The sequence below is a fragment of the Pocillopora damicornis genome, chromosome 3 (assembly GCF_964200805.1).
Source record: "Pocillopora damicornis chromosome 3, jaPocDami1.2, whole genome shotgun sequence".
Taxonomy (NCBI): Eukaryota; Metazoa; Cnidaria; class Anthozoa; order Scleractinia; family Pocilloporidae; genus Pocillopora; species Pocillopora damicornis.
Genome location: NC_142672.1, coordinates 15,493,700 through 15,517,830, shown reverse-complemented (window position 1 = coordinate 15,517,830; position 24,131 = coordinate 15,493,700). Strand labels below are relative to the sequence as shown.

Sequence of the window (24,131 nt, the reverse complement as noted above, 5' to 3'; positions counted from 1 at the left end):
GTTGTATGTATGTTGAATCTTCAAATTGTCTTGAAACTTAAAAGAAAATTGTTCTTTAAAAATTCACTGAAAATCGGTAGCTAAAATTGTTTGTTTAGGTGTTATTTGATTTTCGTGTTAACTTGTTATTTCGTCAGTCGCCGGCATCTTTTGTTGCTTCACACAGGAAAAACACACGCGACGAAACGTAATGATCAATTTTGTCCTCAATCTCACGCTATAACAGAAAAAGCTTTTGAACATCTGTAAATTCCGAGCGCTTCGCAGTAAGTGATATTTTCAATGAATCTTCGGATTGTTTTCAAGTTCAAGGATTGTAAATTACAATTTTATGAAAAACGAAGGTTGTTCTGTTATTTCAGTGTGAATCCTTGAATGCTTGCCAGTCGCTGGCGCCGCTTGTTGAAACTAAAAGGAAAAAAAAAACTCTTTTAAGATTATCATTGGTTTCTTTTTCATCCCACCACTATTCTTAGCAACAAAGGTCGCCATTTCGTCTGTTTATTGCTCGCCAAAAACTATCAAATGCACTCAAAAGACTAAAATCTAAAAAAAGTTTACAGGAATCGACCAATCGAGCGAGCGAATGCTATTCCCCACATCGTATCTATAACTCGCTCTTGCGCATGCGCGCAATTCACGAGTTAAAAAGGACACGAGCGTCAAATCCTTGTTAACCACCACATTGCCACGAGTCCGGAAAGCTCCCAAACCTAAAGAGAGAAATTTAAAACGAAAAGCGAACGAGTAAATCTCCTGCCTTTTCACTTGTAATGTATCGGTTCATTGACTAAGAACGAGTACTATGTCTGTAAATCTAGTGTAATTTATTTGCTCAAGTACTAATTTAGATAAATAAAAGTGTTACCGCACTCTTTGGAACCAAAACTAAAGCTCTCCAGTCGTTCACAGACTGTTTTGCTTAAAATTCAGTACCTCCGAAATTCAAAATGAAGTTGCATAACGGCCGATCTTAACATATTAAAAGCGCCTCGAGAGGAGTCTAAAACAATTCGGATTAAAACACTTACCTCTGTCAGTTGTTCATTAAGGTTTGAAGTCTTCTCTTGTGATTCTTGCTTTGCTGGAAAAAATTCGGGCCTTTTGCAAATTGAAATCAAAGTTTTCAGTCGATTTCATAGGGTGTGCTTGTTGAAGTCCACCATAGTAACGTGTTTTCGTCGAATACAGGCACAATTTGACCGATTTTGCTCAAATTTTCGACAGCAAGGGTCTCTCCCATGTACACACATCCGCCATGCTGAATTTTGCTCACATACATTACATACGCAGTAAAATTTCATTGGCTAAACTAGGTCTTAGCCCAAGGGGTTGCCATGGACGCTAGATTTATGCAAATACATAAATGGTGAAACAGAGAATTAACTCTGAAGTGTAAATTAAAGTGCTATTTAAACCCATGAATAACCTACAGGGCGTTAGCCCTAATAAAGGGAAACAGGGAACCACACGAGACAAAGAAAAAATCTTTTGACCTCGGTGGGAATCGAACCCACAACCTCCGGATTAGATCTACCGTTACTCTGCCGACTGAGCTACGAGGTCGCACAGAGAAAGTCGGGGACGATTTAGGATGGTGAATCGCGGCGAAGAGAAAGTAAGGGTACATATGAATGTTGTGCCGCGTAGCACTGGGAACACAACTACGCGGCACAACATTCATATGTACCCTTACTTTCTCTTCGCCGCGATTCACCATCCTAAATCGTCCCCGACTTTCTCTGTGCGACCTCGTAGCTCAGTCGGCAGAGTAACGGTAGATCTAATCCGGAGGTCGTGGGTTCGATTCCCACCGAGGTCAAAAGATTTTTTTCTTTGCCTCGTGTGGTTCCCTGTTTCCCTTTATTAGGGCTAACGCCCTGTGGGTTATTCATGGGTTTAAATAGCACTTTAATTTACACTTCAGAGTTAATTCTCTGTTTCACCATTTGTGTTCCCAGTGCTACGCGGCACAACATTCTTATGCAAATACATAATTTGGTATTAACCAGAGAAGTAATAATTAACTCGATATTTCCTGTAGACCGCATGCGCGAACTAAATTTCCATCGCGAAACAGCCGTGATTTTAACCCACCCAGGATGGTGGGAAAACTCAATGAAAGGTTTTAAATCACGAGTCGACGGCAAGTAATTTACTAAAAATACTGTTGAAAACTGTTTCATACATTTAAATCAGTATCAAATTTTAATGATATATAACTGAAAAGGATAGACTTTCTGTAATGTTAACGCTCAATTCGTGCGACACAGCTATACAGATGTTCAGCAAACTGTATTTTCTCGTTTGTTTAATATTATAGCCTTGGGGGTGAGGGTTTTTTTGGGGGAAGGCGCTTAGTAGGGTGCAGGTGCTTATTCGATGAAATACGGTATTTGAAAAAATAAAATAAGCTTTCAAAAGCTATCTATCGACGAAAAGGGGAGGGAAATTTGGACAAAAAATACCGACAAAGGTAACCTGCGAGTCTAATTCCGTTACATGGATCATTTCTCTTTTTATAAGCCCATGACGTAGTTTTTTTTTTTTTTTTTTTTATGACTGTCACCTGATTGTCACGTGACTTCCTTCGTCGCTTGAGTAACTCCCAAGAACACAAAATGGCGGCTAACGCAGGGGATTCAGCAGGGACATCTGCCCCTCCAGAGCCTGATTCAAGTGAAAATGCTCCTCTGTTGCAAGAACAAGATGATCGAAATGAAAATCTGGGACCACCACCTCCATTCGTCGCAAGTAAGTGGATTTATAACCATTATAAGCTCTTTTCATCCTTTTGAGAGGAAACTGCGGATGGTCGAACCTCATTCCTGTTTATTTCGAAGCGTATTACGAAATATTTCCTGTTTCGCAGTTTGGGTATTAAACTCTAATGATTCTTCTCAGAAGTCTCAAGGATATATCAAGGGTACGACTAAGGATTCACAACTTTCCGATGTGATATCTTTGTGACAAGCAACAATTCATTTCACACCGTGTTTGTTTCAGCCTTAGTGTTGTTGCGATAACAATTGCAGTTAGATGAAAGCCGGTTGTAGTTTAATTCCTTTGAGCCTTGTTCGGTGTGATGCAGATTTTTGAGAAATGCTTAGATGTATGGGGATTAATTATGGTCTTCCAATCAAGTTTAAAGAATGGACTAAATCATTTGATGAGTTGGTGCAAAATCGAAAAGTAAAAGAATGCGCATATCATGGCTTTTGGGTAATAACCGCAGGCAGCTTGATCCATATTGGTAACGTAATAGGGGCACACTTTCCATTCTTCAGCATTTTTTATATATTTTGACCTTAAATTCTGATATGCTTGCCACTTGTATTGTTCTATACATCTATTTTTGTCTCTAAAAAAGCTAAATGTGTGCAATCAAGTAGAAAAAAAGTCCCATGAGAAAACTCGTCATGTGTTAAAAAAAATTCAGGGAGTTGTGGTAAAGCTTTCGGTTAGTGAGGCATTGCATCTAATTTTATTGCAGTGTCACAACATTGCATTCACTTACTCATTGCTTTTTGTTGCAAATGATTAATTTCTACTCCAGACAGTGATTATACTTCTTACAGGTCACAAAAAAACTCCCTATTTTATGGTGCATGTAAGAATGTAGGTTAAACTACCAAGCTGTGAGTGAATGCTGACATCATGATAGTTTTTTCTTTTGTGTTACATTTTTTGCCAATTCATGTTTCACAGAATATTTAGTCAGTAAAAGGCAAATATTAATGGCATCAGCAGTATCTGAAGGTATTGCCCCATTGCAGATGTATCCCTTACCAGATTTTCAAGTTCTACCCCTGCTTCAGAACAAGCATACCACCAAATAGACCTTTTTACAATTCCTAGCGCCATATTGGACATGCAACCGCGCACACATGAGAACCAGGCTGGGGTTGACTCGTGTTAAATCTCTGTGAGGGCTTTTGTTGAAATTCGTAGGTGGGCTGTAAAATTGTTCGATTTTTAAGGAAAATGAATGGTCCTAGCCGAAATCTCGATAAAGCTAATTTTTCTCCCGAAAAGAAAGGAAAGCAGTGTGCCACTTTTGGTTTTTCAAATACATTTTATGGCCCCAATGGTTTGCCTACAAGCTTTCACTTCTTCAAGTTTATGCACAGAGGCATGTATTTTTGCTTAGTATTTATTGTTCTATACTTATCTTATTCTCTGTGAATTATGGATGAGGGTGACTATTGTTGCAAAATTAATACAAATTTTCTATTAGGTACCTGAATTGTTTTAAGTTCAATAGAGTTTTTTTTATGTCAGCAGTAAGTCAATAAGTTCAGTACTGCTCACCTGCACTACATGGCTTGCCTTAAACACTCCTAGCAGAAAAACTCTTGGAAAGTAATTACTTTTAATAAAATAACCAAGAAACTGTATCTTTCAAGTTTTCACTTATTATGGCAGACCCAGCAAACTGACACAAATTTGGTAGCAATTGTGACAAAAGAAGTTTTCAGTAGTTGTTGTTTTTGTTTTTAATGATAGCATAGTAATCCACTGTGGATGCTACATGGAACTCTCAAAAAATATTTTGTGTGCGTTATGTATCAATCAATTTGATTCTTCAAATTGAAAAAAAGAAAAAGTGAGTTTCACCAACCAAGAGAGGTCTCAACACAAGATGAACTATGACACTAAATTTATTATTCACAAATTGTTCTCATAATAAAAAGTTTGATAGAAGTCTCGCAAAATTAATTTCTCATAAAATTCGATGGTCTGAAAGATTCTCTTCCAAACAAATCTTATTGTAACTGTAACAGTATAAAATAAATATCTTGATTTGCATAATATTTCTCAATCTTTTAAGTATCTTCTTTACATCTCAAAATTATATTATCATAACATTGGTTAACACAATGCAATAAGAACTAGTATAACAAACCTTTGTGTCAGAAGGCCTCTGATCGCTAAGAATGGGAATATCAATTCACTTAAATGTGTGTAAAAGACTAGCATTGTTGAGATCAGTAGCTGAGAGGAAGCATTTCTGTTCTCTTCCTTTAACCCTTAAATACCTGAGATCTGATTGTTAATTCTCCCTTCTAGTTGCTACACATTTACTTGTAAATAAGTTATGAGAATTTGATGTAAGATTAAGATAACTTTTGCCTGATAAGTTTCAGTATTATCATTATCTGTATGCTGAATAGTGTTTGGATATTATAGGGAGAAGTTACATGAATCAGTCACTTTTGGGAGTTTTTAAATTGTCTAATATTTTGGTCTAATTCTTTCAATGCTATCTTGCCACCTAATAAATTACCATGAATTGTGAGCTGAAATAGTTTTCAATGTATCATGAGCATAAGTTGTCCTGGGCCAGATGGGTATCAAAATATAGAAGGGTTATAATCAAGTGGTTCTACAGGTTCTATTGTATAGTTTCCCATAAGATACAATGTACAAATGGCAAACTAAAATACATCTTGGTAAACAAAATGGGAACAACTTTTACTGAAGAATATGGTACAACAACAACAAGTACCTCATAAACAACAGCAGCAATAACAAATCTCCCCTACCTAGAGGGCTACAACCTTTGTCTTGCTTTCTAAACCATACTGAACAGCTTCTGTGTTACTTCCTGTAATGCATTCCTCTCAACATGATGTAGCAATATTCTCGTGAAACATCAGGGTAATTGTAAAGCTGAATGAAATTCATCTCAGGTAAATTACGGAGATCACTTGACCATCCAAGAGCTGAAATCCTCACCATAGTTGCTTTGTATTCAAAGTCGCTCTGGTTCTGTTCTAGGTCCTGAACATCTGTAAGAAGTTCTCGGTTTTCTCCACTACTTGATGGCAGGACATGTCGCGTCAGCAAAGTGTGAACTTTCGACACTAAGTTGGCTCTGATTTCACCTGTTTATTTTGAATTAGATTTTAAAATCTCCCTGAGATCTTTTGCTACGAGTTTCTGAATGTCATCTTATGATGAAATTTCCATGTTGTTGTCTTAAAGAACCATTTTAAAGGGAGAAATCGCATTGAAAAGTACATTAGAACATGAAATGTCGATAGATCAGCTGTTTGAAAGATCCCCAGCCTCGTTATCGTGTGTGCACAGTTACTAATCCAGTATGGTGCCAAGAACTGTAAAAAGGTCTATTCCTTATGGAATATTTTATTTTGTTGAAACCATAATATGTTGTAATTAACATAAAATTTTACAGTAAAATGATAACTGAGTTTTATCAACATGCAAATTAGCAACTGTGTTAAAAGATGTGTGACTACTACACAAGAGATGCAAAGCTGCTACATAACTCTGGTCTTTATCTAACTGGTTCTGCAGCAAGAAATAAAGCTGAAAGATTTAGGGGCAAACTCCCTAAGGTAATAGATGGAAAACTTGCAGTGGGGCAAAATCTTTATAAACCTCCTTTCAAACTGGCAGAAGTAAAGCTGGTGTGCTGCATTTGCAAGTGGTTTCAGATCTGTTGTTGAAGAGCAAAACTTAAACAATGCAAGAGTTTCAGTTATTTTAACAATTACTCTTTATTCAAGGTCCTCCCCCCATAATTCCTGGAACACCTCCACCGGCTTATTCAGAAATGCCACCACCCTACACCCCACCAATTTCAATGAACACTGAGCCATCTGTGATCTGCAGAGTTTGTCAACAGCTCATTTACATTAAAGGAAGGGAACACCAGCGGGTTGTGAAGTGTGCCAACTGTCAAGAAGCTACGGTGAGAAACTGACTTCCAATTATGCCTATTGATAAGGAATGACATAAAATTAATGTAGATTAAATTACAAATTCATACTCCCATTCAGAAGGATTGACATATATGTAGCCCAGATTGCAATTCCAGATTTTAATAAAAAATAGAAAAAAGAGTGATACCCTCATATAACATACTGGTATCTATAGCCAGAATATCTAAATTTTTCATTGTAAGCAAAGAAAAAGTTGCATAAAGGGCTAAGCCTCCACATAGCAATAAATTGAGTCATCTAACTGTGTCATTTATTCCTGTACACTCTTAAGATCAATATGCTTTTTCTCCATACTGTTCTTTACATATCTTCAAAGGTGCTGACAAGGAGAATTTGTTTACGATCTAGAGCTTCTTGAGTTCTTGATTATTTCCTTTATTGTTGTCACCTTAATGTCTGATCCAGGTGTGATATTGTGAGGAGAAAGATTGGATATTTTTTTTTTCCTTCCCTCAGCCTATAAAAGCACCTCCAGCTGGCAAGAAATACATTCGTTGCCCGTGTAATGCTTTGCTAACCTGCAAGGTCTCCTCCGTCAGGATATCTTGCCCAAGAGTTAACTGGTCAGTTCTCAACAGATATTTCCATTTGTGAGATTGAGTTGTCACTCAATTCTGTGTCAACACTGTAACTCAGAGAAGTGACTGACATGTAACTTCTCACTTAAATATCCATACATTATCCAGCAATCAGTTAAAGAGAATTTTCAAATTTAGCAGATAGAAGTTATTATGTTGATTCAACACCAAATTCTCATAACTAAGTGTCAAGGAAATCTGTATCAGCTAGAGGGGATAATTATCAATCAGATCTTGGGGTTCAAGGGTTAATTGGAAAATGGACGTCATAGAGAGAAATTTATTTGACACATGTCAACATTTTTGCAATCCAGGTGTCCTCCAAGAAGGGTTCTATCAACATATTTAAAAGTTATTGTTTTTGAATTATTTTGTGATCTTGCAAAGGTAATTCTAGTTGATGTAATTTTGGCCTTCTCTAGTAAAATTTTCTTTTGATTTTATGGCTTGTGTGAATAATTTCACTTTTGTCCTTCAGCAAGCGCATAATCAACCTTGCAGCACCTCCAATGCTGCCACCAGCAGCAACAATACCAGCTATGGCTAGAAGTCAGTTTAGAGTGACTTGTGGACATTGCAATGAGATCTTTGTGGTAAGTTCTTAGTTTTTTTTTCAAAAGCAGTTGGCAGCCAACAAAATTGTTAGGTTATTTCACATGTCTCAGAGTGCTTGTTGTCTTCGTTTAATTAGATCTCACTGGTCTTTGAATGAAAAACGTCATGCATCTTCCACCTTGTAAGGTGTACATACAGTTTTAGCCAACACAAGTTATAAATATAGTTTTCTGTCACATGTATTTTGTTGTCACTCTTTTACATAAAACTAGCATTACGGCATCTGCTAAAGATACAGGAAGCTTTTACTTAACATACATATCTATCTATTTACCTGTATTCTGATTGAGAATCATTTAAATAAAAATTTTAAGTTTGTTTCAGTCTGGTTAAATGTATTGAAATAAAATATCTTTTTATGTATTGTTTCAATTGGTGTCTATAAGGAATATCAAATCAGCAATCCTTATTTGTTAGCTGACTACATATAAGCAGGGAGATGATCTTGTTTTTATTACAACAGGCAAGACTTGCAACAATTGAGAAGGTTGCCATTTATTGTCAATCAAAATAACAGTTTTATAAGTGAAGTTAATCAACTTTGTATTCCAAGATTGATATGTTTTTTCTCTCCTTCCAGTTCCACACAACAAGCCACTTGGCCAGATGTCCCCACTGCAGAAGAATGTGAGTATACAACTGTTCAGGTTTATCAGTAGTGTACTTTTCAACATTCATAACAGAAGGTGTGATATTACTGGTGGTCTCTCTGCTACTCAGCTAGGTTCCTCAGAGGAGTCTGTTAGTTTAGGGCTTGGTCAAACAGGAACAACATTGGCACAATTAGGTCCAAGTGTGAGAGATTGTCAGTTATTTCTCAAGGATTTTTGTCTTGTAATGATTGTCTTAAAAGGATTGTAGCCAGCCCTAGATTAGTGGGGTGATCATTTGGGAGGGTGCAAAGAATTTCTAAAAGGTGACCTCATTAGCTTATGGCATCATAACGGTGTAGTGGTCTGTGACACATCAGTATTCTCTCTGTGATTTATCATTTTTAATGTATGTCTTAGTTTCATCTCAAATCAATGATCTGTTTATCTCAGATCTTCGGTGGGACCAAATTTTGCCAGGACTCGTGCCACTATATTTGCTGTCATTGGATTCATCTTCCTAGCAGCAGGTGTTGGAGTTACTGTGGGAACCCTGGACCTTGCAAGAGATTCAGGAGGTAAGCCACAGTGCACATGTATACAGCTATTTAACTTCTTTCCTGTCTGTCTGGCTTTATTTCTGTCAATTGCTGTAGAAAATTAGAAAAAGGAAATTTTTGGTTTGTACTGTAAGTTTCGGATCCTTGTATTTTTCTATGGGAGAAAAAGCTAATTCGTGTAACACACAGTAAGGACTTTGGACTTGGTATGTAAGAATTATTGATAAAAAACTGGTTAGAGTTTTGCAAAACTTGGTTATGAAATTAATTCTTTTATTTCTTTCCTCTTCTTTCTTTATCACTGTGTAGATTATTAGTTTTCATTCAAGATACACTAATGCCAAACTCTTTTGTGTTCTCTCTAGGTATCTATGTGGTTTGGATTGGCGCATTTGTTGCTGGTATCCTTAACTTGATCAGAAGTTGCTATTACTGCACCATGACTGTCAGTTCAATTGAAGGAGAACCATAAATGGGTGTCCTTGAAGAAGGCATCAATAGAAAGAACAGCAAGGGATGTCTTTGCATGCAATTGTTATTTTGTAATAAAATCAGCCTGGATGCTATGCACAAATTTGAGGAAAAACAAGTTGCAGCGCTTAGAATATTGCCTTGACAGTGGGCGAGATCTTACTGTCTGATTGTTTTTTTTTGTCTAATTGTCTTAATCACATTGCAGTATGTTCAGGTCTTTTCTTTCTTACTTTCTTACTTGCTTACTAATTCAATGTCCAAATGAATCATTGACTGTCTGCTATTTTGAGTACTGTACTGTGTTAGAGCAAGGCTATTTTTTTTTTTGTTAATGAAATTTATGCAGTAACCTCAGGTTTTGTAGTTTTCTCATAATCATTATTTTATTTCCACTTTATCATTTTTGAATGTGCTAGGATAAGGCAGAATGTGAGCCATGTTGGCTGAAGGCATATTTTATTCAGCAAAGAACTTGAAAAAGAACAAAGAAGAACCTGCAACCAGAGGTCTTTGGTTGACAGTAAATATTGTTCAAATGTGTGCTTGGCATACTAGCAATGAAAAACCATTTATAATTATTTCACATTATATATTAGAAATAGAGATATGTTAAGAAAGGAAGCATAGTTATCCCAAAACTAACTTTCTAAACTGAAAATAGCAAGTTGACCCAAATAATTTAGTATGTACAAAACTAAACTGCTAATATCATGAATGAATGGCAGTCTTAAACAAGGTTTTTTGGGTGTCTTTCAGAAACTTATCCATTCCAGTCATTTCATAAATTGAGTAGTTTTGATTTTTAGAGGGCCCCTTGGTTGTTTTATAGGTTTTGCAAGCAGAGGTAGAGATTTTGCTGTTTGTATGCATAGTTGGTGAGAAACTTTTCAGGAATATTACTGCAGTCATCATAACTTTCTTACCCATCTGGAGGGAATTTATGTTACATGTTAATTTTGTGGATTGTATGGAGTTTGTCACAGAGTTGAGAGGAGTTTTCTGTGAAGTTCTTTGGTTACACAAGGTGTGCTTCTGTTGTACAACAACTGTTTTTGAAATTTTTAGGACTTCCTTGATCTTTTCTCTTTGGCTTGTAATAATATACATGAAAAAATTACACTTGTCTGATTGGTTTAAAATGAGTACGTTAATCATGCACCATGAGTGTAGATTTGTGACCCATGTGCAAATACAAATGGCGAGTATGCTACCAAAATTTTGTCAGTTGACCCTCCTTGATGAGTTTTTCATGTAAATTATTAAAAAGTAACATGATTCTCGTGCAATTTGGTGTAAAGAAGCGTTAAATTTATCAAAGACTACAAATTGTACACACTCCACAGGTTTGTGTAATTTTGTGGTCTTTAAAGAATTAACTCCTGCTTATTAACACCAGATTGCACTCGAAATCATGTTGTTAACTATACTAACCAAGCAAAAATCGAGAATCAACAACAGGATTGTGTTATGTTCTTTGAGAAATTTATTGCCAGTGAACAACATGATCATTGTAATTTCGTCACTCTGTGTATAAAATGTAAAAATAAAATCAACTTGATATTTAATTTGGTTTTCTGCTTACTCCCCGAAACGGCCTAGCCTACCACTGTCTTCTATGGCTCGGTGGCAGAGCCTCCAAGAGTATCAAGGGTCTGAAGGGATTGGGTTGGACTCCTGCCGTCCAGGGAGAGTGCAGGCTCAGTTTACATGGATAAGCCCTACTGGTTGGGGCCATTTGGCCTAAAGGACTGAACCCGAACGAATTGTGACTCTGGCTCTTAACCAGTGAGGGGAAAGGCTTTCAAAAGCCTACCACAGAAACTGAAGCTAGAAACATTATTGCATTTACTTAAATTGGTCTCTTGTTTTATTTACAAATATTTATACAACAGCTATACATGTGAAGACAATCAATCTAGTCCACAGCCGAATTCTATCCATGATATTCAATGGCCGTTGTCTTCAACAGCTTGAGTTTTATTGCAGTGTACTTTCTTTTAACTGAAACGAACACGAGTAAGAAGTAAGGTTTGGAGAGTGTGGTGTAGGAACTCGTAGTTAAGTCGTGAAGAGAGACTGGGACTTCGATTCGCCATCTTGTGAGTTAAAACGGACCCTTTTATCACCGTAAGGACACGGTCCCAGCACCGCCGCCACGTCATCGTAACTCAGGACTTCTTTGGTCAGAAGTTCATGGGCAAGCTGGAAAGAAGAGGAGAAAAAAAAGAGATACACGACCAAAATGAGATACCTTTTCCTCTACTGTATCCCTTGTATTGGTTAAGTTGATTGCGTTTTACTTAATTTTAGATGGAGTTGAAATGAATCGAGTCAACAGAAGCAAATTGCAATTGTGCTCAAGTTTCCACAAAATGGAAGCTGAAAGCTGGCTCATCAACGCTTATACAACACAGACAGTTTCGATGACATTTCTGCTATAAAAATTTCAGAGAATTTAGAACAAATGTAAATAAACACAGCACATAAATAATCTTACCGCATTCAGTTTGTCCAAGTTTTCTTCAATTATTGTATTAGTGGTCAGAAATGCCTTTCTGATTAATATGCGTACCTCCTAGATTATAAACAAAAATTTAGATTTTCCGGACATTCTTCAGCCCTTGAATGAGTTCAGGTCACACCAGTAACAGTGCAGGCACGTGTTCCTGTGATCTCTAGAAACCAAACAATGTGGAGCTAACCTCACAACATTTCAGGTACCAGACCCGCGCTTTGCAACGGTTTGCCTGTCACCGATGACGTGTTCACGCCTGAGCTGATCTCTGGTTATAACAAACCTTTCCCAAGAACGACAACCGAAACAGAAATTTGATCTTCATATAAGGGACAAAATAATAGTCATAGTATGAGAGTATATAGTCCAAAGACACGTCGGTTATCTGAGAAATGACAGTCAGACATTGTTTATCACGTGGGAGGGGAGGGGGGGGGAATGGTTGGAGGATTTTGGTCGTGTCATAGTAAAATTTACCTAATCTCCCCCTTAGGCTCTGTAGTATTCTAATGACCCCCCTCTGTTTCCCCTGAAGACCATGTGACCCCCTCTCCCCCATGATAAATAATTACTGGTGCCTTACAGATGCATTTTATCAACGTAGAGAGGTGCGCAATGTATTTTTTTTAATTCCTACGATGGTTGCTCCTTTTCTTTCCAGGGTTGGTTTAAAAAAGCAACTAGTCTAGTTAAAAGTCACAGGAACATCGTACCTCATCCATGAGCTTAGCAAGTTTATCACTGTAAAACTTCTTGGTCGGCTCGCTGGGTTTTCTAACGGGAAATGAAATATTCCCAACACGAGGGTTCATTCCAAACGTCACAACCTGCCAAAAGAATCGTAAATACAGTCAGCTGATGCAACGCCCACTTCAGGCCGACAGTTATCAAAGTTTACCCTGAGTTCCGCGCTGTAAATACATAGAGTAATCCAAGACGAGGAGTAGTTTCAAGTCTCCACTCTCCCCCCTCCCCCGTTCCCACAACAAAACTCCACAAAATGAAGAGTTTACCTGTTTATACGCCATGTCAGTTACTTTGCGAAGATCATCTTCGGCTCCTTGAGAAACAAAAAACGACCACAAAGGGCTTAATAAAGTGAGGTTTAACGAGAAAAAGGGATTTTCTTTTCAACCCGATGATCATAAAGGAAAAACCCTCAGAACAAGATGTACAACGACAAGCACCAAACCGCGGGAAAGTAAGTGGGTAATTCACCTTGGACCTCAGAAGGACGTTACATATTTTTCACGCGCCAGAGATATTCGACTTTCGCGGGAATTCGAATCTTGGACCGTCCGATCATAAGGTTAGATACTCTAACATCACAGAAGAAACTAGCTAGTAAGCTATGCCACATATTCGGTCCAGGCACCACCGATACAGATTTGGTAGCGTGTTTGATAAGAAACTGGTGCGAGTTCAAATACCTGTAGTAACTCGCTGGAATATCTTGGCTTCCGCAGCTCTTCCTCCCAAGGCCATGCACATTCGATCAAACAACTAAAAGGTAACAAAAAGTGGTGCCATTTTAAACTATAGGAAAAAAAGGAAGGAAAACAATCTCGTACTTTTCTTTCAAAAAAACAAAGGTTAAATAAAGATGTTCTTAAGAAAAGTCATTTTTCTAACCTGTTCAGTGCTGTAAAGTTTGTTGTCCGAGGGAAGATACTGCGCATAACCCAGGGTAGCGTTGGTCCGTGGAACAATGGAAAGCTTGGAAAGAAAAATGTTAAATTGGTGGGTTTGCCTTTGACAGGACAGAGAACAACATATAACAATGAATAACAAGCGCTCCGGTGAAAATGATCGTAGAGAGACCAAATCTAAATTTCGATCTCTGTTGAAGGTTTTCTTTTACGTCAGTTCCTACTCCTAAAACAACAACTTGACCTCAGAGAACTTGTTTCTCCAAGTAAAATTGTTGCTGTCGTTAAGAATGGTCTGATCTGACAATATAAGGTCATATAAACCAAGTTAGATGGGTTTTACTTGGTTGCCTGGTTCTAGACTTGGGTTGAATCGTCCCATTGTACTTACTTTCGGCGATGATCAAGATGGTATATTCACCACCCAATCTTACAACCCAAAGCACTACAGAGAAATTTTCAATTGAGTGTCCAAAGTAATCTGGGATTGCATTGGGTTTGCTTTACTTCTCTCTGTGATTTATAATGGTTGTAGGACCGAAAGGAGTCCAATTCGGTCTGTAATCATACCAGCGGTCGTTCGATTTGTCAATCTCGAGTATGATTACAGACAGAATTGCACGGCTTGAAGTCCTGTTACCAATTAATCGTAACCGTTTCAATTTCCGATAAAACAAATAAACAAATAAAACAAATAAAACAAAAACAAAAAAAATAAGCAAATAAAACAAAAAAAAAATAAACAAATAAAACAAATACATTTAGAATAAACATCTCCGGTAGAGACAATGTCTAAAGTAAAAAATTCCTCCACTTTGGAAATTTCCCATTTTTTTTAGGATAAGTGGTTGTTGCTATGGTTATTGTGATCAATTCTGTGATTGGTGGATTTAGCTGGCTGGACTTCGTATGATTGGTTACTTTAACTGTTCGATTACGGGTGTCCGACTACAGTCAACTGTCCGATTGCAATGTCCAATTACAACTGTGCAGAATGATTGGTGAAAAATAAAGCTGCTAATGCACCAATCACATTTGCGGAAACTCTAATGGTTATGAGTAGTCCAGAAAACTTGCGTGACTCTCCGAACCAATCAGATGCAACATTAAAACTAACCACTACTTAGTCGCCCGGGTTTTTCTGCGCTTTAGGCAGTCTGATTGGTATTGCTGCTATAGTATCTTCCTTTCCTCTAATTGGCTGTTGTTATTATTATGGTTTCTGTTTTCTAATCAAACTGTTTTCTTACCTTGAGTAACGGATCAGTATGTTCCAACATCCAGCCGACCAGAGCGTGTCCAGCTTCGTGGAAAGCAACTATGTGGCGTTCTTCAGGAGACATAGTTTGAGTCTTCTTTTCCATGCCTTACGTACATACACAAAGAATATTGTCTAACTAGGAAGCAGATACGGTAAACCACTATCGATTACGAGGAGGAATTTGAATATGTCTACCTTACTGATAACATAACCATTCAGTACAGTGCAAGGGATGGTTAAGGATTACCGCGCGGAAAATGAATTCATCCGCTTAAACAAAAACAAGTTTTGATCAATTAGATCAATATTTACGATTGGTTTTCGTTCAAAGTGGTCTTATGGGGTAGTGTCTGCGCACAGAAATGACAATGATCCGAGTTAATAATATTTTCCTGGTATTTCGTACGCATTTCGATCGACTCTCTTAAGCCAAGACCAAAATAATCACAATGGCCACTGAGAGCAAATGAAAAAAAAAAAAAAAATAAAAACACAAGGGGCTCGTTACAACTAACGGCGAAAAACAAGCAAAGTGACAAAAGCGCGGGAAACACACGTGAGCACGTCGCTGCGGGTTTCAGTTTTGCATCTGATTGGCTGTAAGGTAGTGCGAGTTTTCTGAGTCAATCGAACAGTGTAGTGAAACAAAACAAGAGTAACCCTGGGTTACTTTCCCTTCTCAGTTCACAACTGATTCGATCTCTCACTATATTTCTCTTATTAAAGATGATTTTCAATGACCGTTGTGTCATCGTAAGATAACTCAATCTATTCTTGCAGATATAATTTTTACTTTACTTTACTTTACCAGCAATGACTCTTTCCACAGCATATTCAAAGTTTCGCTTATCAACCGTTTTCTCATTCATGCGAGCTGCATGCAGAGCAGCCTCGTTGCAAATGTTAGCAATGTCCGCACCTGTCAAGAGAGAGAAACTAAAGAGATTAATAGCTAACATGGGTTCTGACCATTCAACAGCCACCAGGCACACGGCTGACGCAATTCTACAAGACCTGGGGGAAGGGAGGGCGTATCTACCGGAAAATCCACCACGGGATTTGCATATGCATTAGATGAGTTTGTGAGGTCATCAGTATACTGTTTAGATTTTCCCTTTTTAACACAGCGTAACAAAATAAACAAAATGGTAATTTCCCTCAGTGATATTTAACGAGATTTCTGTGATTACGACAACTTTGTAAACCCGAGTCTCTGATTGGACTACCAAGACTGAACTTTCTTCATGGTATACTGCGGGATTAATTATTAAAAATAATTAAGAGAGCTTTTTAATTCATTCAAACAAAACCTAACCACTGTTCCCAGGAGTAAGTTCTGCCAGAGTTTTAGAGAACGCCTTGACTGGCGTCTTCAGGGAAAGTTTCTTGAGGTGAACTTCAAATATGGCCTGTCGCTCGATTAGAGTTGGAAGGTCGATGGAGATGAGTCGATCAAATCGTCCAGGCCTCAGGAGAGCCTCGAGAGAACAAGAAAGAGGACAAACAAATAATAAATAAATTCCATCACGGAAATTCTGGCCAACTAAAGCTAATTAACTCCGTGTTTACTACCTATCGTGCGTCTTCAGGTGTTTCCCACTCCGTTTCCAATTAGGCATGGCTTTCCCTAAGCTTGTCGCCTACTGCATATCCTTTTTTGTAGCTTTGTATATTTCCATGATCACCACTCGTAGGCCTAATTCTCTCGCATTTACCAATCAAACTTGCTTGTATGTGTATGGTTTCACACTGAGATTGCTAGATTATCTTAAGTGATCAATTCTGGTCAGAGTATTTTTACCTGGTCTAAAATGTCGTGTCTGTTTGTAGAAGCCAGCATCACGACACCTTCCATTGTGTTCATACCTTACCAGCAAAATAAAAAAAAAAAATTAGACAACAAGATCAAGAACTGTCCATTACGCGGTGTAACATGAATTATCTGAAGCAGCAAGGTTTAAAGAAATCTCTGTAGAGATGAGCACAATTTTTTTACGTTGGCGGAGCTTTGGTTTGGAGATTTATCCACAATGCACGAGGTGGTAAAGAAGTTGGAAATTATTGATCAGTTTCTCCGTTTTTAAATTTATGACTCCTCGTTACCTCGACCTTCTTGCGAACATGCACAACGATTGAAGAAAGTGGCAATTTGAATAATCCAAGTTAAAATCATAGTTTTTTGTTATTGACACAGCTTTAAGTTTTCTTGAAGTGAAAGATTGAAATGTGCAGAGTAGTCAAGGGTTTCAATATATTTTCCCTTAAGCGACTGCCGAAGGTACATGTCTAATACACGGCTGTACCGCAAGGCGAAAATCAAACACGAGAGCTCACACACAGGTAGTCAAGAGACGGCGGTAAAAGGTCTTACAGGTGGCCATAGACCGGCAGTAACCGTTTTTTTGTTGAAACCCTTCTTATGCCCCATTCACACCAAAGCTTAAACATGTTTAAAAGTTGTTTTGTTAAACACGGTTTAATTTTTTTTTTCTTCATAGAAACTATTTAACCGAATATTTTTGACTTGAATGTAGCACATTGGAAATGCAAGTTAGCAAGTACTTGAATCCAATGGAAAATCAAGTTTTTCAGTTCTCTGTTTATAATTTTCATTCAATGAAAACCAGTTTAACAAAACATGTTTTGCTGGTGTGAATGGGGTATTAGTTAATGTCATAAACTAGTGCTCACCATCCATTTCAACAAGAAGCTGATTTAAAGTGCTTTCCTGTTCACTGTGTCCTCCCATAGAACTAAAAAACAATGTAATTCAATTTGCTTAACTTAAAATCTTTCCCTTGTTTTAAAATTTTGATTGAACTATAAATGTCTTGTTCATGATAGGGAAATTAAATGCAAAACAAAAAAATAAAAAACGAGCTAATTTAAAAAAATTTGAACCATTTCAAAAAAGTTTAATTCCAGCAGATATTTCCGAGCTGTCAATATATACTGCATGTAAGTCACAGTATACGAGAGAAATGACACAATCTTGAACAAAACTAGAATTTTGTGCAACCTCTTCCAAATATACTAGCCAACTCACTTTGATGAGCGGGATCTTCCAATTGCATCAACTTCATCAATGTACAGAATACAAGGAGCAAGTTTCCTGGCTCGACCAAATAAATCCCTAACTCTTGCTGAGCCTACACCACCAAAAACTTCAACAAAATCTGAGCCAGCCATGGTAAGGAAGGGAACATCTGCCTCTGTAGCAACTGCTTTGGCCAATAGAGTCTTTCCTGTACCAGGAGGACCAACTAAGAGAGCTCCCTTAAAAAGTGAAAAATAAAACACATTAAACAGATGAATAAAAAAGGAATTTACAATGGGTGAAGTTTGGAGAGTGAATGCAGACTGAGTTGAACAAAACAACTAAATAAGATACCTTATATAAATTAGGAGCTAAATGGTAATGAAATCTTTTAAGACAATTTTTATTGCAATCAAAGAACCAACATATTAAAGTTGAAAAGAACAAGAATTGTCATATGCATCATTTGCCATTAATAAAAATGATCCACATTGACTTTCCCAGAGGTGTTTAAGCAAAAATGAAAAACAAAAACAAAAACAAAAAAAAAACCCAAACATTTCTTTGATCAATTGTGATGAGCAGTTGTGATGAGCAGTTGTGATGAGCAGTTGTGATGAGCAGTTGTGATGAGCAGTTGTGATGAGCAGTTGTGATGAGCAGTTGTGATGAGCAGTTGTGATGAGCAGTTGTGATGAGCAGTTGTGATGAGCAGTTGTGATGAGCAGTTGTGATGAGCAGTTGTGATGAGCAGTTGCAATGAGCTTGCTGTTTGTCAGCTCAAAAATAAATTTTGTGTTAGGTCTGTAAAAAGAGAATCCATTTATTTCGGAAATATATAAAATAAAAGCTACATGATGGGCACAACAAATAGGAAAGCCAACAACAGATATCACATTTTATTTCTAGTATGATATATCAATTAGTTCAAACCTTAGGGATTTTTGCTCCAAGCTCTGAATATCTAGCAGGGGATTTCAGATAATCCACAAATTCCATCACTTCACATTTTGCCTCTTCCATCCCTGCAACATCTTTGAAGCTTAAAAGTAATTTTAGGAGTGTGAAAATAAGAAGATAAACTTGTGAAATTGATGAGAAATTTTTTTGCATAAAGTCTTTAAAACATTTAATTGTCAATTAACATAATTTTCAAGAATAGCTTCCAAATGATCATGATCTAATACCTTATTCCCTTTCCACCTCCTGGCATGACTACTGTTGGCTTGGCTTTGATGTAGTTAGCCTGTGGATTGAAGTTTAATAATGAACATTAAAAAATTACGTACTTCTGATTGGCTTAAAACAATTGTTTTCTCATGTAACACAAGTGCAATGTTGTAACACAAGTGCAAATTACAAATAGTGTTTGCACCCTTTCAAAATTTTGTCTGTCTTGACTTTCTGCAATGTTTTTTCATGTACACTGTTAACAAGTAAAAACATTATTTCTCTTGTAATTTGGTGTAATAAGCAAATTTTACAAAGACTACAAATTGCATTTGCCATAAAGATTTGTGCAATTTTGTTGTCCTTGAAAAACTTACTCAAGCTTCTTTTTACCAAATTGTACTCGAAATCCTTTTATTACCTATACTTATGCTGTCAGGTTTGAAAAAAGATGCTCTGATTGGTGAGCTTGGGATTGTGTTGTAACTCTCCATAACCAACCTGTCCTGCCTAACCAAAATACTGTGCCATTTATTTTTAAAAAAGGCTTTACGAGAAAAAAATTTTGCTGGTCCCTCTTCCACCACTACATGTAACATTAAAACCAACATTAAGTAACTTGGTGACTCATGTTTTCCTGAAGTACACAAAGGTTATGTTTAGCTTTTATCAGTTCCTTAAGATATTTCCTTCATTCTTATTGGCTGTTAAGATAATACTTGGTTCAGGTGTTATGTCACTCAATCAAAGAGCTCTCTAATTGTTTGATTTAGTGACTTACAAATGGATTCATTCCCATTATTCCTCCTGATTTGTTTCCTCCTTTTGTTCCTCTTCCAAAAAGCCAATACCATACCAACCCTAAAACAGCAATACTTAGAGCAGCACTCAGGGCTGTGAATCTGTAAGAAGAAACATCCATAATTTAGAGTCAAATACTATCTGCATACTCAAATATCCAAGACTTCTTTGGATGAGTTTCTTCAACACCTGAAAAAATTTTATCCTGGCTCATCAACCCCCCCCCCCCCCAAAAAAAAAAAAATAATAATAATAAAAAAAAGCAAAAAAAGAAAACAAGCAAAAAAAGAAAAGCCATGGAACATTCTCATGCCTTTGGTTAAGTTAATTTGGGATTTGAACTATTCATATTTATGAAGCTTCTCAATGCCCCTTAAATTGAACAAAGATTAAAATTGGAATACTGAAATATCTCTTAAAAAATCCAAGAATTCTTAAATGTAAGTCAAGGTTGTAATTGTTGAGTTCAGTCACAGGTCTGAAAATTTGGAATTTCTCATTAATGGTCTGTAGAAAGAGACCATAACTGCTTAACAACCTTACTGGTTTTGAGTGATTTTTGAAGAAAAAATATATGCCAGGAAATGAGTGAAAACTTAAAAAAAACCTTCCTTACAGCAGTTCATTTGTTGTCCTGTATCTTACAGGAACAAAGTCATGAGATGCTATATGTAGGTCGGCTTGAGCAGAAGCCATCTTTTTTTCAAAGCTGTCCAAACTTGCAATGCTGAACACAAAATGTGGCCCATGAGTCAGTACCTAGGAAAAGCATGCATTGCTCATTATTCAAACCAGCAATTTGAAGAATAATTTGAGGGATAGTCAATGATAAATAAATATGCCAACAGAAGTAAAGGTTGAATTTTTTTATGCTACTGGACTGGAGGATTGCAGTGGAGGATGTTTTGAACAATTTATTCGAGGTGAGTGGCAAAGGCTCTCTGATCACATGCTCAAGGGAATAAAAAAAAAGGTGCCAGTAACAGAAATAGGTTCAAGGTTTGAAAGCCAGGGAAGGAGAGATGAAAGACAGCTTGGGGGAGGATGGTTAAATAGAGCTGCATAAGGCAGGTTGAATTAACAGAGCAACTAGGACAAAATAGGACAAAAACAGAACAGGTAAGGGCTTCAATGAGACAAAATAGGTAACAGCCTCAAGGCTACAACACACTGCAAGGCATGTATATGTAACTGCCAGACCTGGTGGGAAAAAGCTGTAGAAACAATATGCATAGTGTGAATTGAGACGCAAAGTTAAGTACTATTTTGCCTTTATGCCAGAATAACAGCAATTAATATTATGAGTTTAAGCAACTTGTTTTGAGAGCAGAGCACACCAAGTAATCTCTTGCAGATATCTAATCCAGCTGAATTTCCTCTTGTGTCTTAATCTCTAAATGCCTTCTGGTACTGTAAGATGTGTAAATAAAGCTATACTATTACTGCACATCCCAGGTGAGTTCAAGTCTGCAGTATTCTACTACTGCACAGGTCAGGTCCTTATTCTAACTCAAAAATCAGTATAAAACAGTATACAATACCTCCTTTCCTCCTACTACTGCACCTCTGTGCAGGAAGACATAAACTTTGTCTTGACTTGAAGGTACTTCTAAGCGCTCAACCTGGAAACAAAGAAAACTTACGTAACAAACCATCACAGATAAAACACATCTCTGGTAAGATATATAAAAAATCAAAAGGCAACCAGGTGGACAATCACACATGGTTTGATGCTACTCTGGTTTAAAGATTTAATAAATGTAACCGAGAAGTTACAATTCAAAGACCCAACATTTGGACACTCCTATCTACTGCCTTCATTAGGGGTGATCTAATCATGGCAACAAGAATACAAAAGGACCTCTTGTTGAAGCAATTAGATCATCCCTGATAAAGGAACTAGACAGGAGTGTCCAAACATTTGGTCTACGAATTGTAACTTCTTGGTTGCATTCATAAAATCTTTAAAACAGACTAGCATCAAACCATGTCACATCTCTAGTATATGTACAGCCATTGTATGTTCCCAATCGCACACCTAAAAATAATCAAAAGTGGTAACATGCCCCGTCATTATCAATTACGTCATAAACGTAAGGCTATGTATGTTTACAATGGTTTACATGTTTACTTAGTTAAAGTTGCTTCAAACCTGTTTACTTTTTATCTCAGTTTTTCATTGTATTACTTAGAAGACAAAACCTAGTGAATGATTCTACAGTTACATAAATACTTAGATATTTATTCAAATCTCTATGTTTACAAATGATATAGCATACTCTATTATCATATGATTATTATAAAATCTAAAAGGTTGTTTGCAATGCTGATTGTGGGATTACCAACCAAGGTTTTTCAAGTAAAGGCCTAAAACTTAGTGAGACAAATAAGGTAGCAGACAACACTTAGCAATAGATGAATTGAACTCACCTCGCCTGTAGAAAGCATTTCTCTGTAAAATGTTGTCCATGTTGTTTCTGGTGTAGGATCAGATCCTGCAGCAAGGAGGTAAAATACTGCAAGCATAACCCAAGGAAGGATGGTTATCCATCCTCCATCTTTCCCAGGCTCCTCCTCAGGATTTTGAGAATCACCTGCAATGGCAACAGAAGAATCAATTAAAAATTTTTATGATGCTGAGTGTGTTACAAGAAGTTCACTTAGCTGAAAATTGCCACATAGGAAAACGAAGAAGACTAGACTCAAGAATAAACTTTCCTTAAGAACAGGGGCATGCACAAAACTTTTCTTCAACATTACGTACACCAACTAACCCTAAAGGTTGGGAAGTTTAGAGGATTCTTAATTTAGACTTCACATGTGATTTCAGAGCTTTAAGTCTATTGTTATTAGATCATTATGATTGTAAATAACAGCCAAGATTATGTCATTATATGCTGCTTTATTTCAATAAAACATCATATAATTACTGGTGATACTTTATTTAAAAGTGAGGTATTGCCAGTCAAACTTATCACTTGGAGAGTACAGGCAGTATGCAATCACAATAATAAGATTGACACCTGACTGACCTCGTTCTGGGACAAACAATCACAATTTAACCCTTTAACTCCCATGGGTGACCAAGACAGAATTTCTCCTTACAATATCAATACAATATCAACCAGATAAGTGATGAGAATAAAGAAAAATATCAATTTAGGGATAGTTAGTTGATCCAATACTAAACTCTCTGAACTAACATTATAAGAATTGTATAGTTGACAGTAAGGAGAATTACAAATTTGATTTGGGAGTTAAAGTGTTACTTGTATTTCTTTTCACCACTTTAATTAACTAACAATAAATAATGAGTGTAAAATTTAAAAAATATATAGCTGACAGGGTATTGCAGATGTTATGTAGGCATGCCCCTATTGCATCTACATGGACTAAAAACCAAACCTGGCAGAAAACATATACATGCATGTAAAAAACACGAGGGTGTACAGATAAAGGTTCAGTTCATTTCTTCAATGGTGAGCTAATGGTAATCTCAGCAGTGTGATTGAGCATGTCAGGTGAACCAGCAAATATAATGTCATCAACCCTATCACCTTGTTGATGTTGATCTCCTTGGCCATGTTTTCTCATAAGGCTTGTTGAAAAGAATCTTGTTACACCTTGAATACATAATTTTACACAGTTTATAACAAAACAATGTCTCAAATACCAAGCATTAAAATTCTTAAAACAGGTTTTGAAGTAGCAAAGAGCGATTGTTGAGAGAATTGTTTTCTTAGATGAATAACATTAATTTGCAAGTGTCCCACAACAATAAGCTTCACTTGTCTTCCTTTTTGATTGCTGACAGTGAGAGGACATTATTTTGCAGGAGTTCTTTGGTGAACCATGTTCCACATGCTGCCTATCACTGTCTGCTATAGAGCAGAACAACACACTAAGCTCTGTATACCCATGCTTAATGTATGTCCATTTAAATTCAAATCAACAACAACGAATTACAACTTGCTTACCCTGCCTCACATTGTCTTTTTTCAGGAGGAGAAAAATTTGATAAATGGAGGGAGAATGAACGTACTTTGTTGAAAATTCGCCCTGCATAAAAGGATAACATTAATTCAATTTTTCTTTCAAACATTTAGAACATTGATATGGAAGAAAATTCATA

General features: G+C 36.9%; 2 protein-coding genes and 1 long non-coding RNA gene across 3 annotated transcripts in view; 1 reads left to right on the top strand and 2 right to left on the bottom strand.

Moving 5' to 3' along the window:
- Window positions 1-487: 487 nt before the first annotated feature.
- On the bottom strand, window positions 488-1,285 carry LOC113668020 (uncharacterized). Its single transcript, XR_003445947.2, has 2 exons — window positions 1,032-1,285; window positions 488-713 (listed from the first exon to the last, which is right to left on the bottom strand). It is a non-coding gene; the product is annotated as an uncharacterized LOC113668020 (long non-coding RNA).
- Window positions 1,286-2,599: 1,314 nt separating this feature from the next.
- On the top strand, window positions 2,600-11,131 carry LOC113677853 (type 1 phosphatidylinositol 4,5-bisphosphate 4-phosphatase). Its single transcript, XM_027194693.2, has 7 exons — window positions 2,600-2,754; window positions 6,534-6,718; window positions 7,206-7,312; window positions 7,806-7,920; window positions 8,523-8,569; window positions 8,986-9,110; window positions 9,458-11,131. The coding sequence occupies exons 1-7, from the start codon at window positions 2,622-2,624 to the stop codon at window positions 9,562-9,564; spliced, it is 819 nt and encodes a 272-aa protein (XP_027050494.2). The 5' UTR covers window positions 2,600-2,621; the 3' UTR covers window positions 9,565-11,131.
- A 274-nt stretch (window positions 11,132-11,405) lies between these two features.
- Window positions 11,406-24,131, bottom strand: part of LOC113677854 (mitochondrial inner membrane m-AAA protease component paraplegin) — a 13,191-nt gene continuing 465 nt past the window's right edge. Inside the window, exons 2-21 of the mRNA XM_027194694.2 lie at window positions 23,977-24,058; window positions 23,557-23,622; window positions 22,430-22,593; window positions 21,541-21,621; window positions 20,616-20,758; window positions 19,980-20,100; window positions 19,216-19,274; window positions 18,962-19,070; window positions 18,038-18,267; window positions 17,683-17,744; window positions 16,793-16,857; window positions 16,307-16,469; window positions 15,800-15,910; window positions 14,981-15,096; window positions 13,714-13,797; window positions 13,512-13,584; window positions 13,095-13,141; window positions 12,795-12,908; window positions 12,064-12,141; window positions 11,406-11,768 (exon numbers count right to left, since the gene is read on the bottom strand). Coding sequence (XP_027050495.2) covers window positions 11,625-11,768; window positions 12,064-12,141; window positions 12,795-12,908; window positions 13,095-13,141; window positions 13,512-13,584; window positions 13,714-13,797; window positions 14,981-15,096; window positions 15,800-15,910; window positions 16,307-16,469; window positions 16,793-16,857; window positions 17,683-17,744; window positions 18,038-18,267; window positions 18,962-19,070; window positions 19,216-19,274; window positions 19,980-20,100; window positions 20,616-20,758; window positions 21,541-21,621; window positions 22,430-22,593; window positions 23,557-23,622; window positions 23,977-24,058 — 2,112 coding nt within the window. The 3' untranslated portion in view covers window positions 11,406-11,624. The remainder of the gene's footprint in view (window positions 11,769-12,063; window positions 12,142-12,794; window positions 12,909-13,094; window positions 13,142-13,511; window positions 13,585-13,713; window positions 13,798-14,980; window positions 15,097-15,799; window positions 15,911-16,306; window positions 16,470-16,792; window positions 16,858-17,682; window positions 17,745-18,037; window positions 18,268-18,961; window positions 19,071-19,215; window positions 19,275-19,979; window positions 20,101-20,615; window positions 20,759-21,540; window positions 21,622-22,429; window positions 22,594-23,556; window positions 23,623-23,976; window positions 24,059-24,131) is intronic.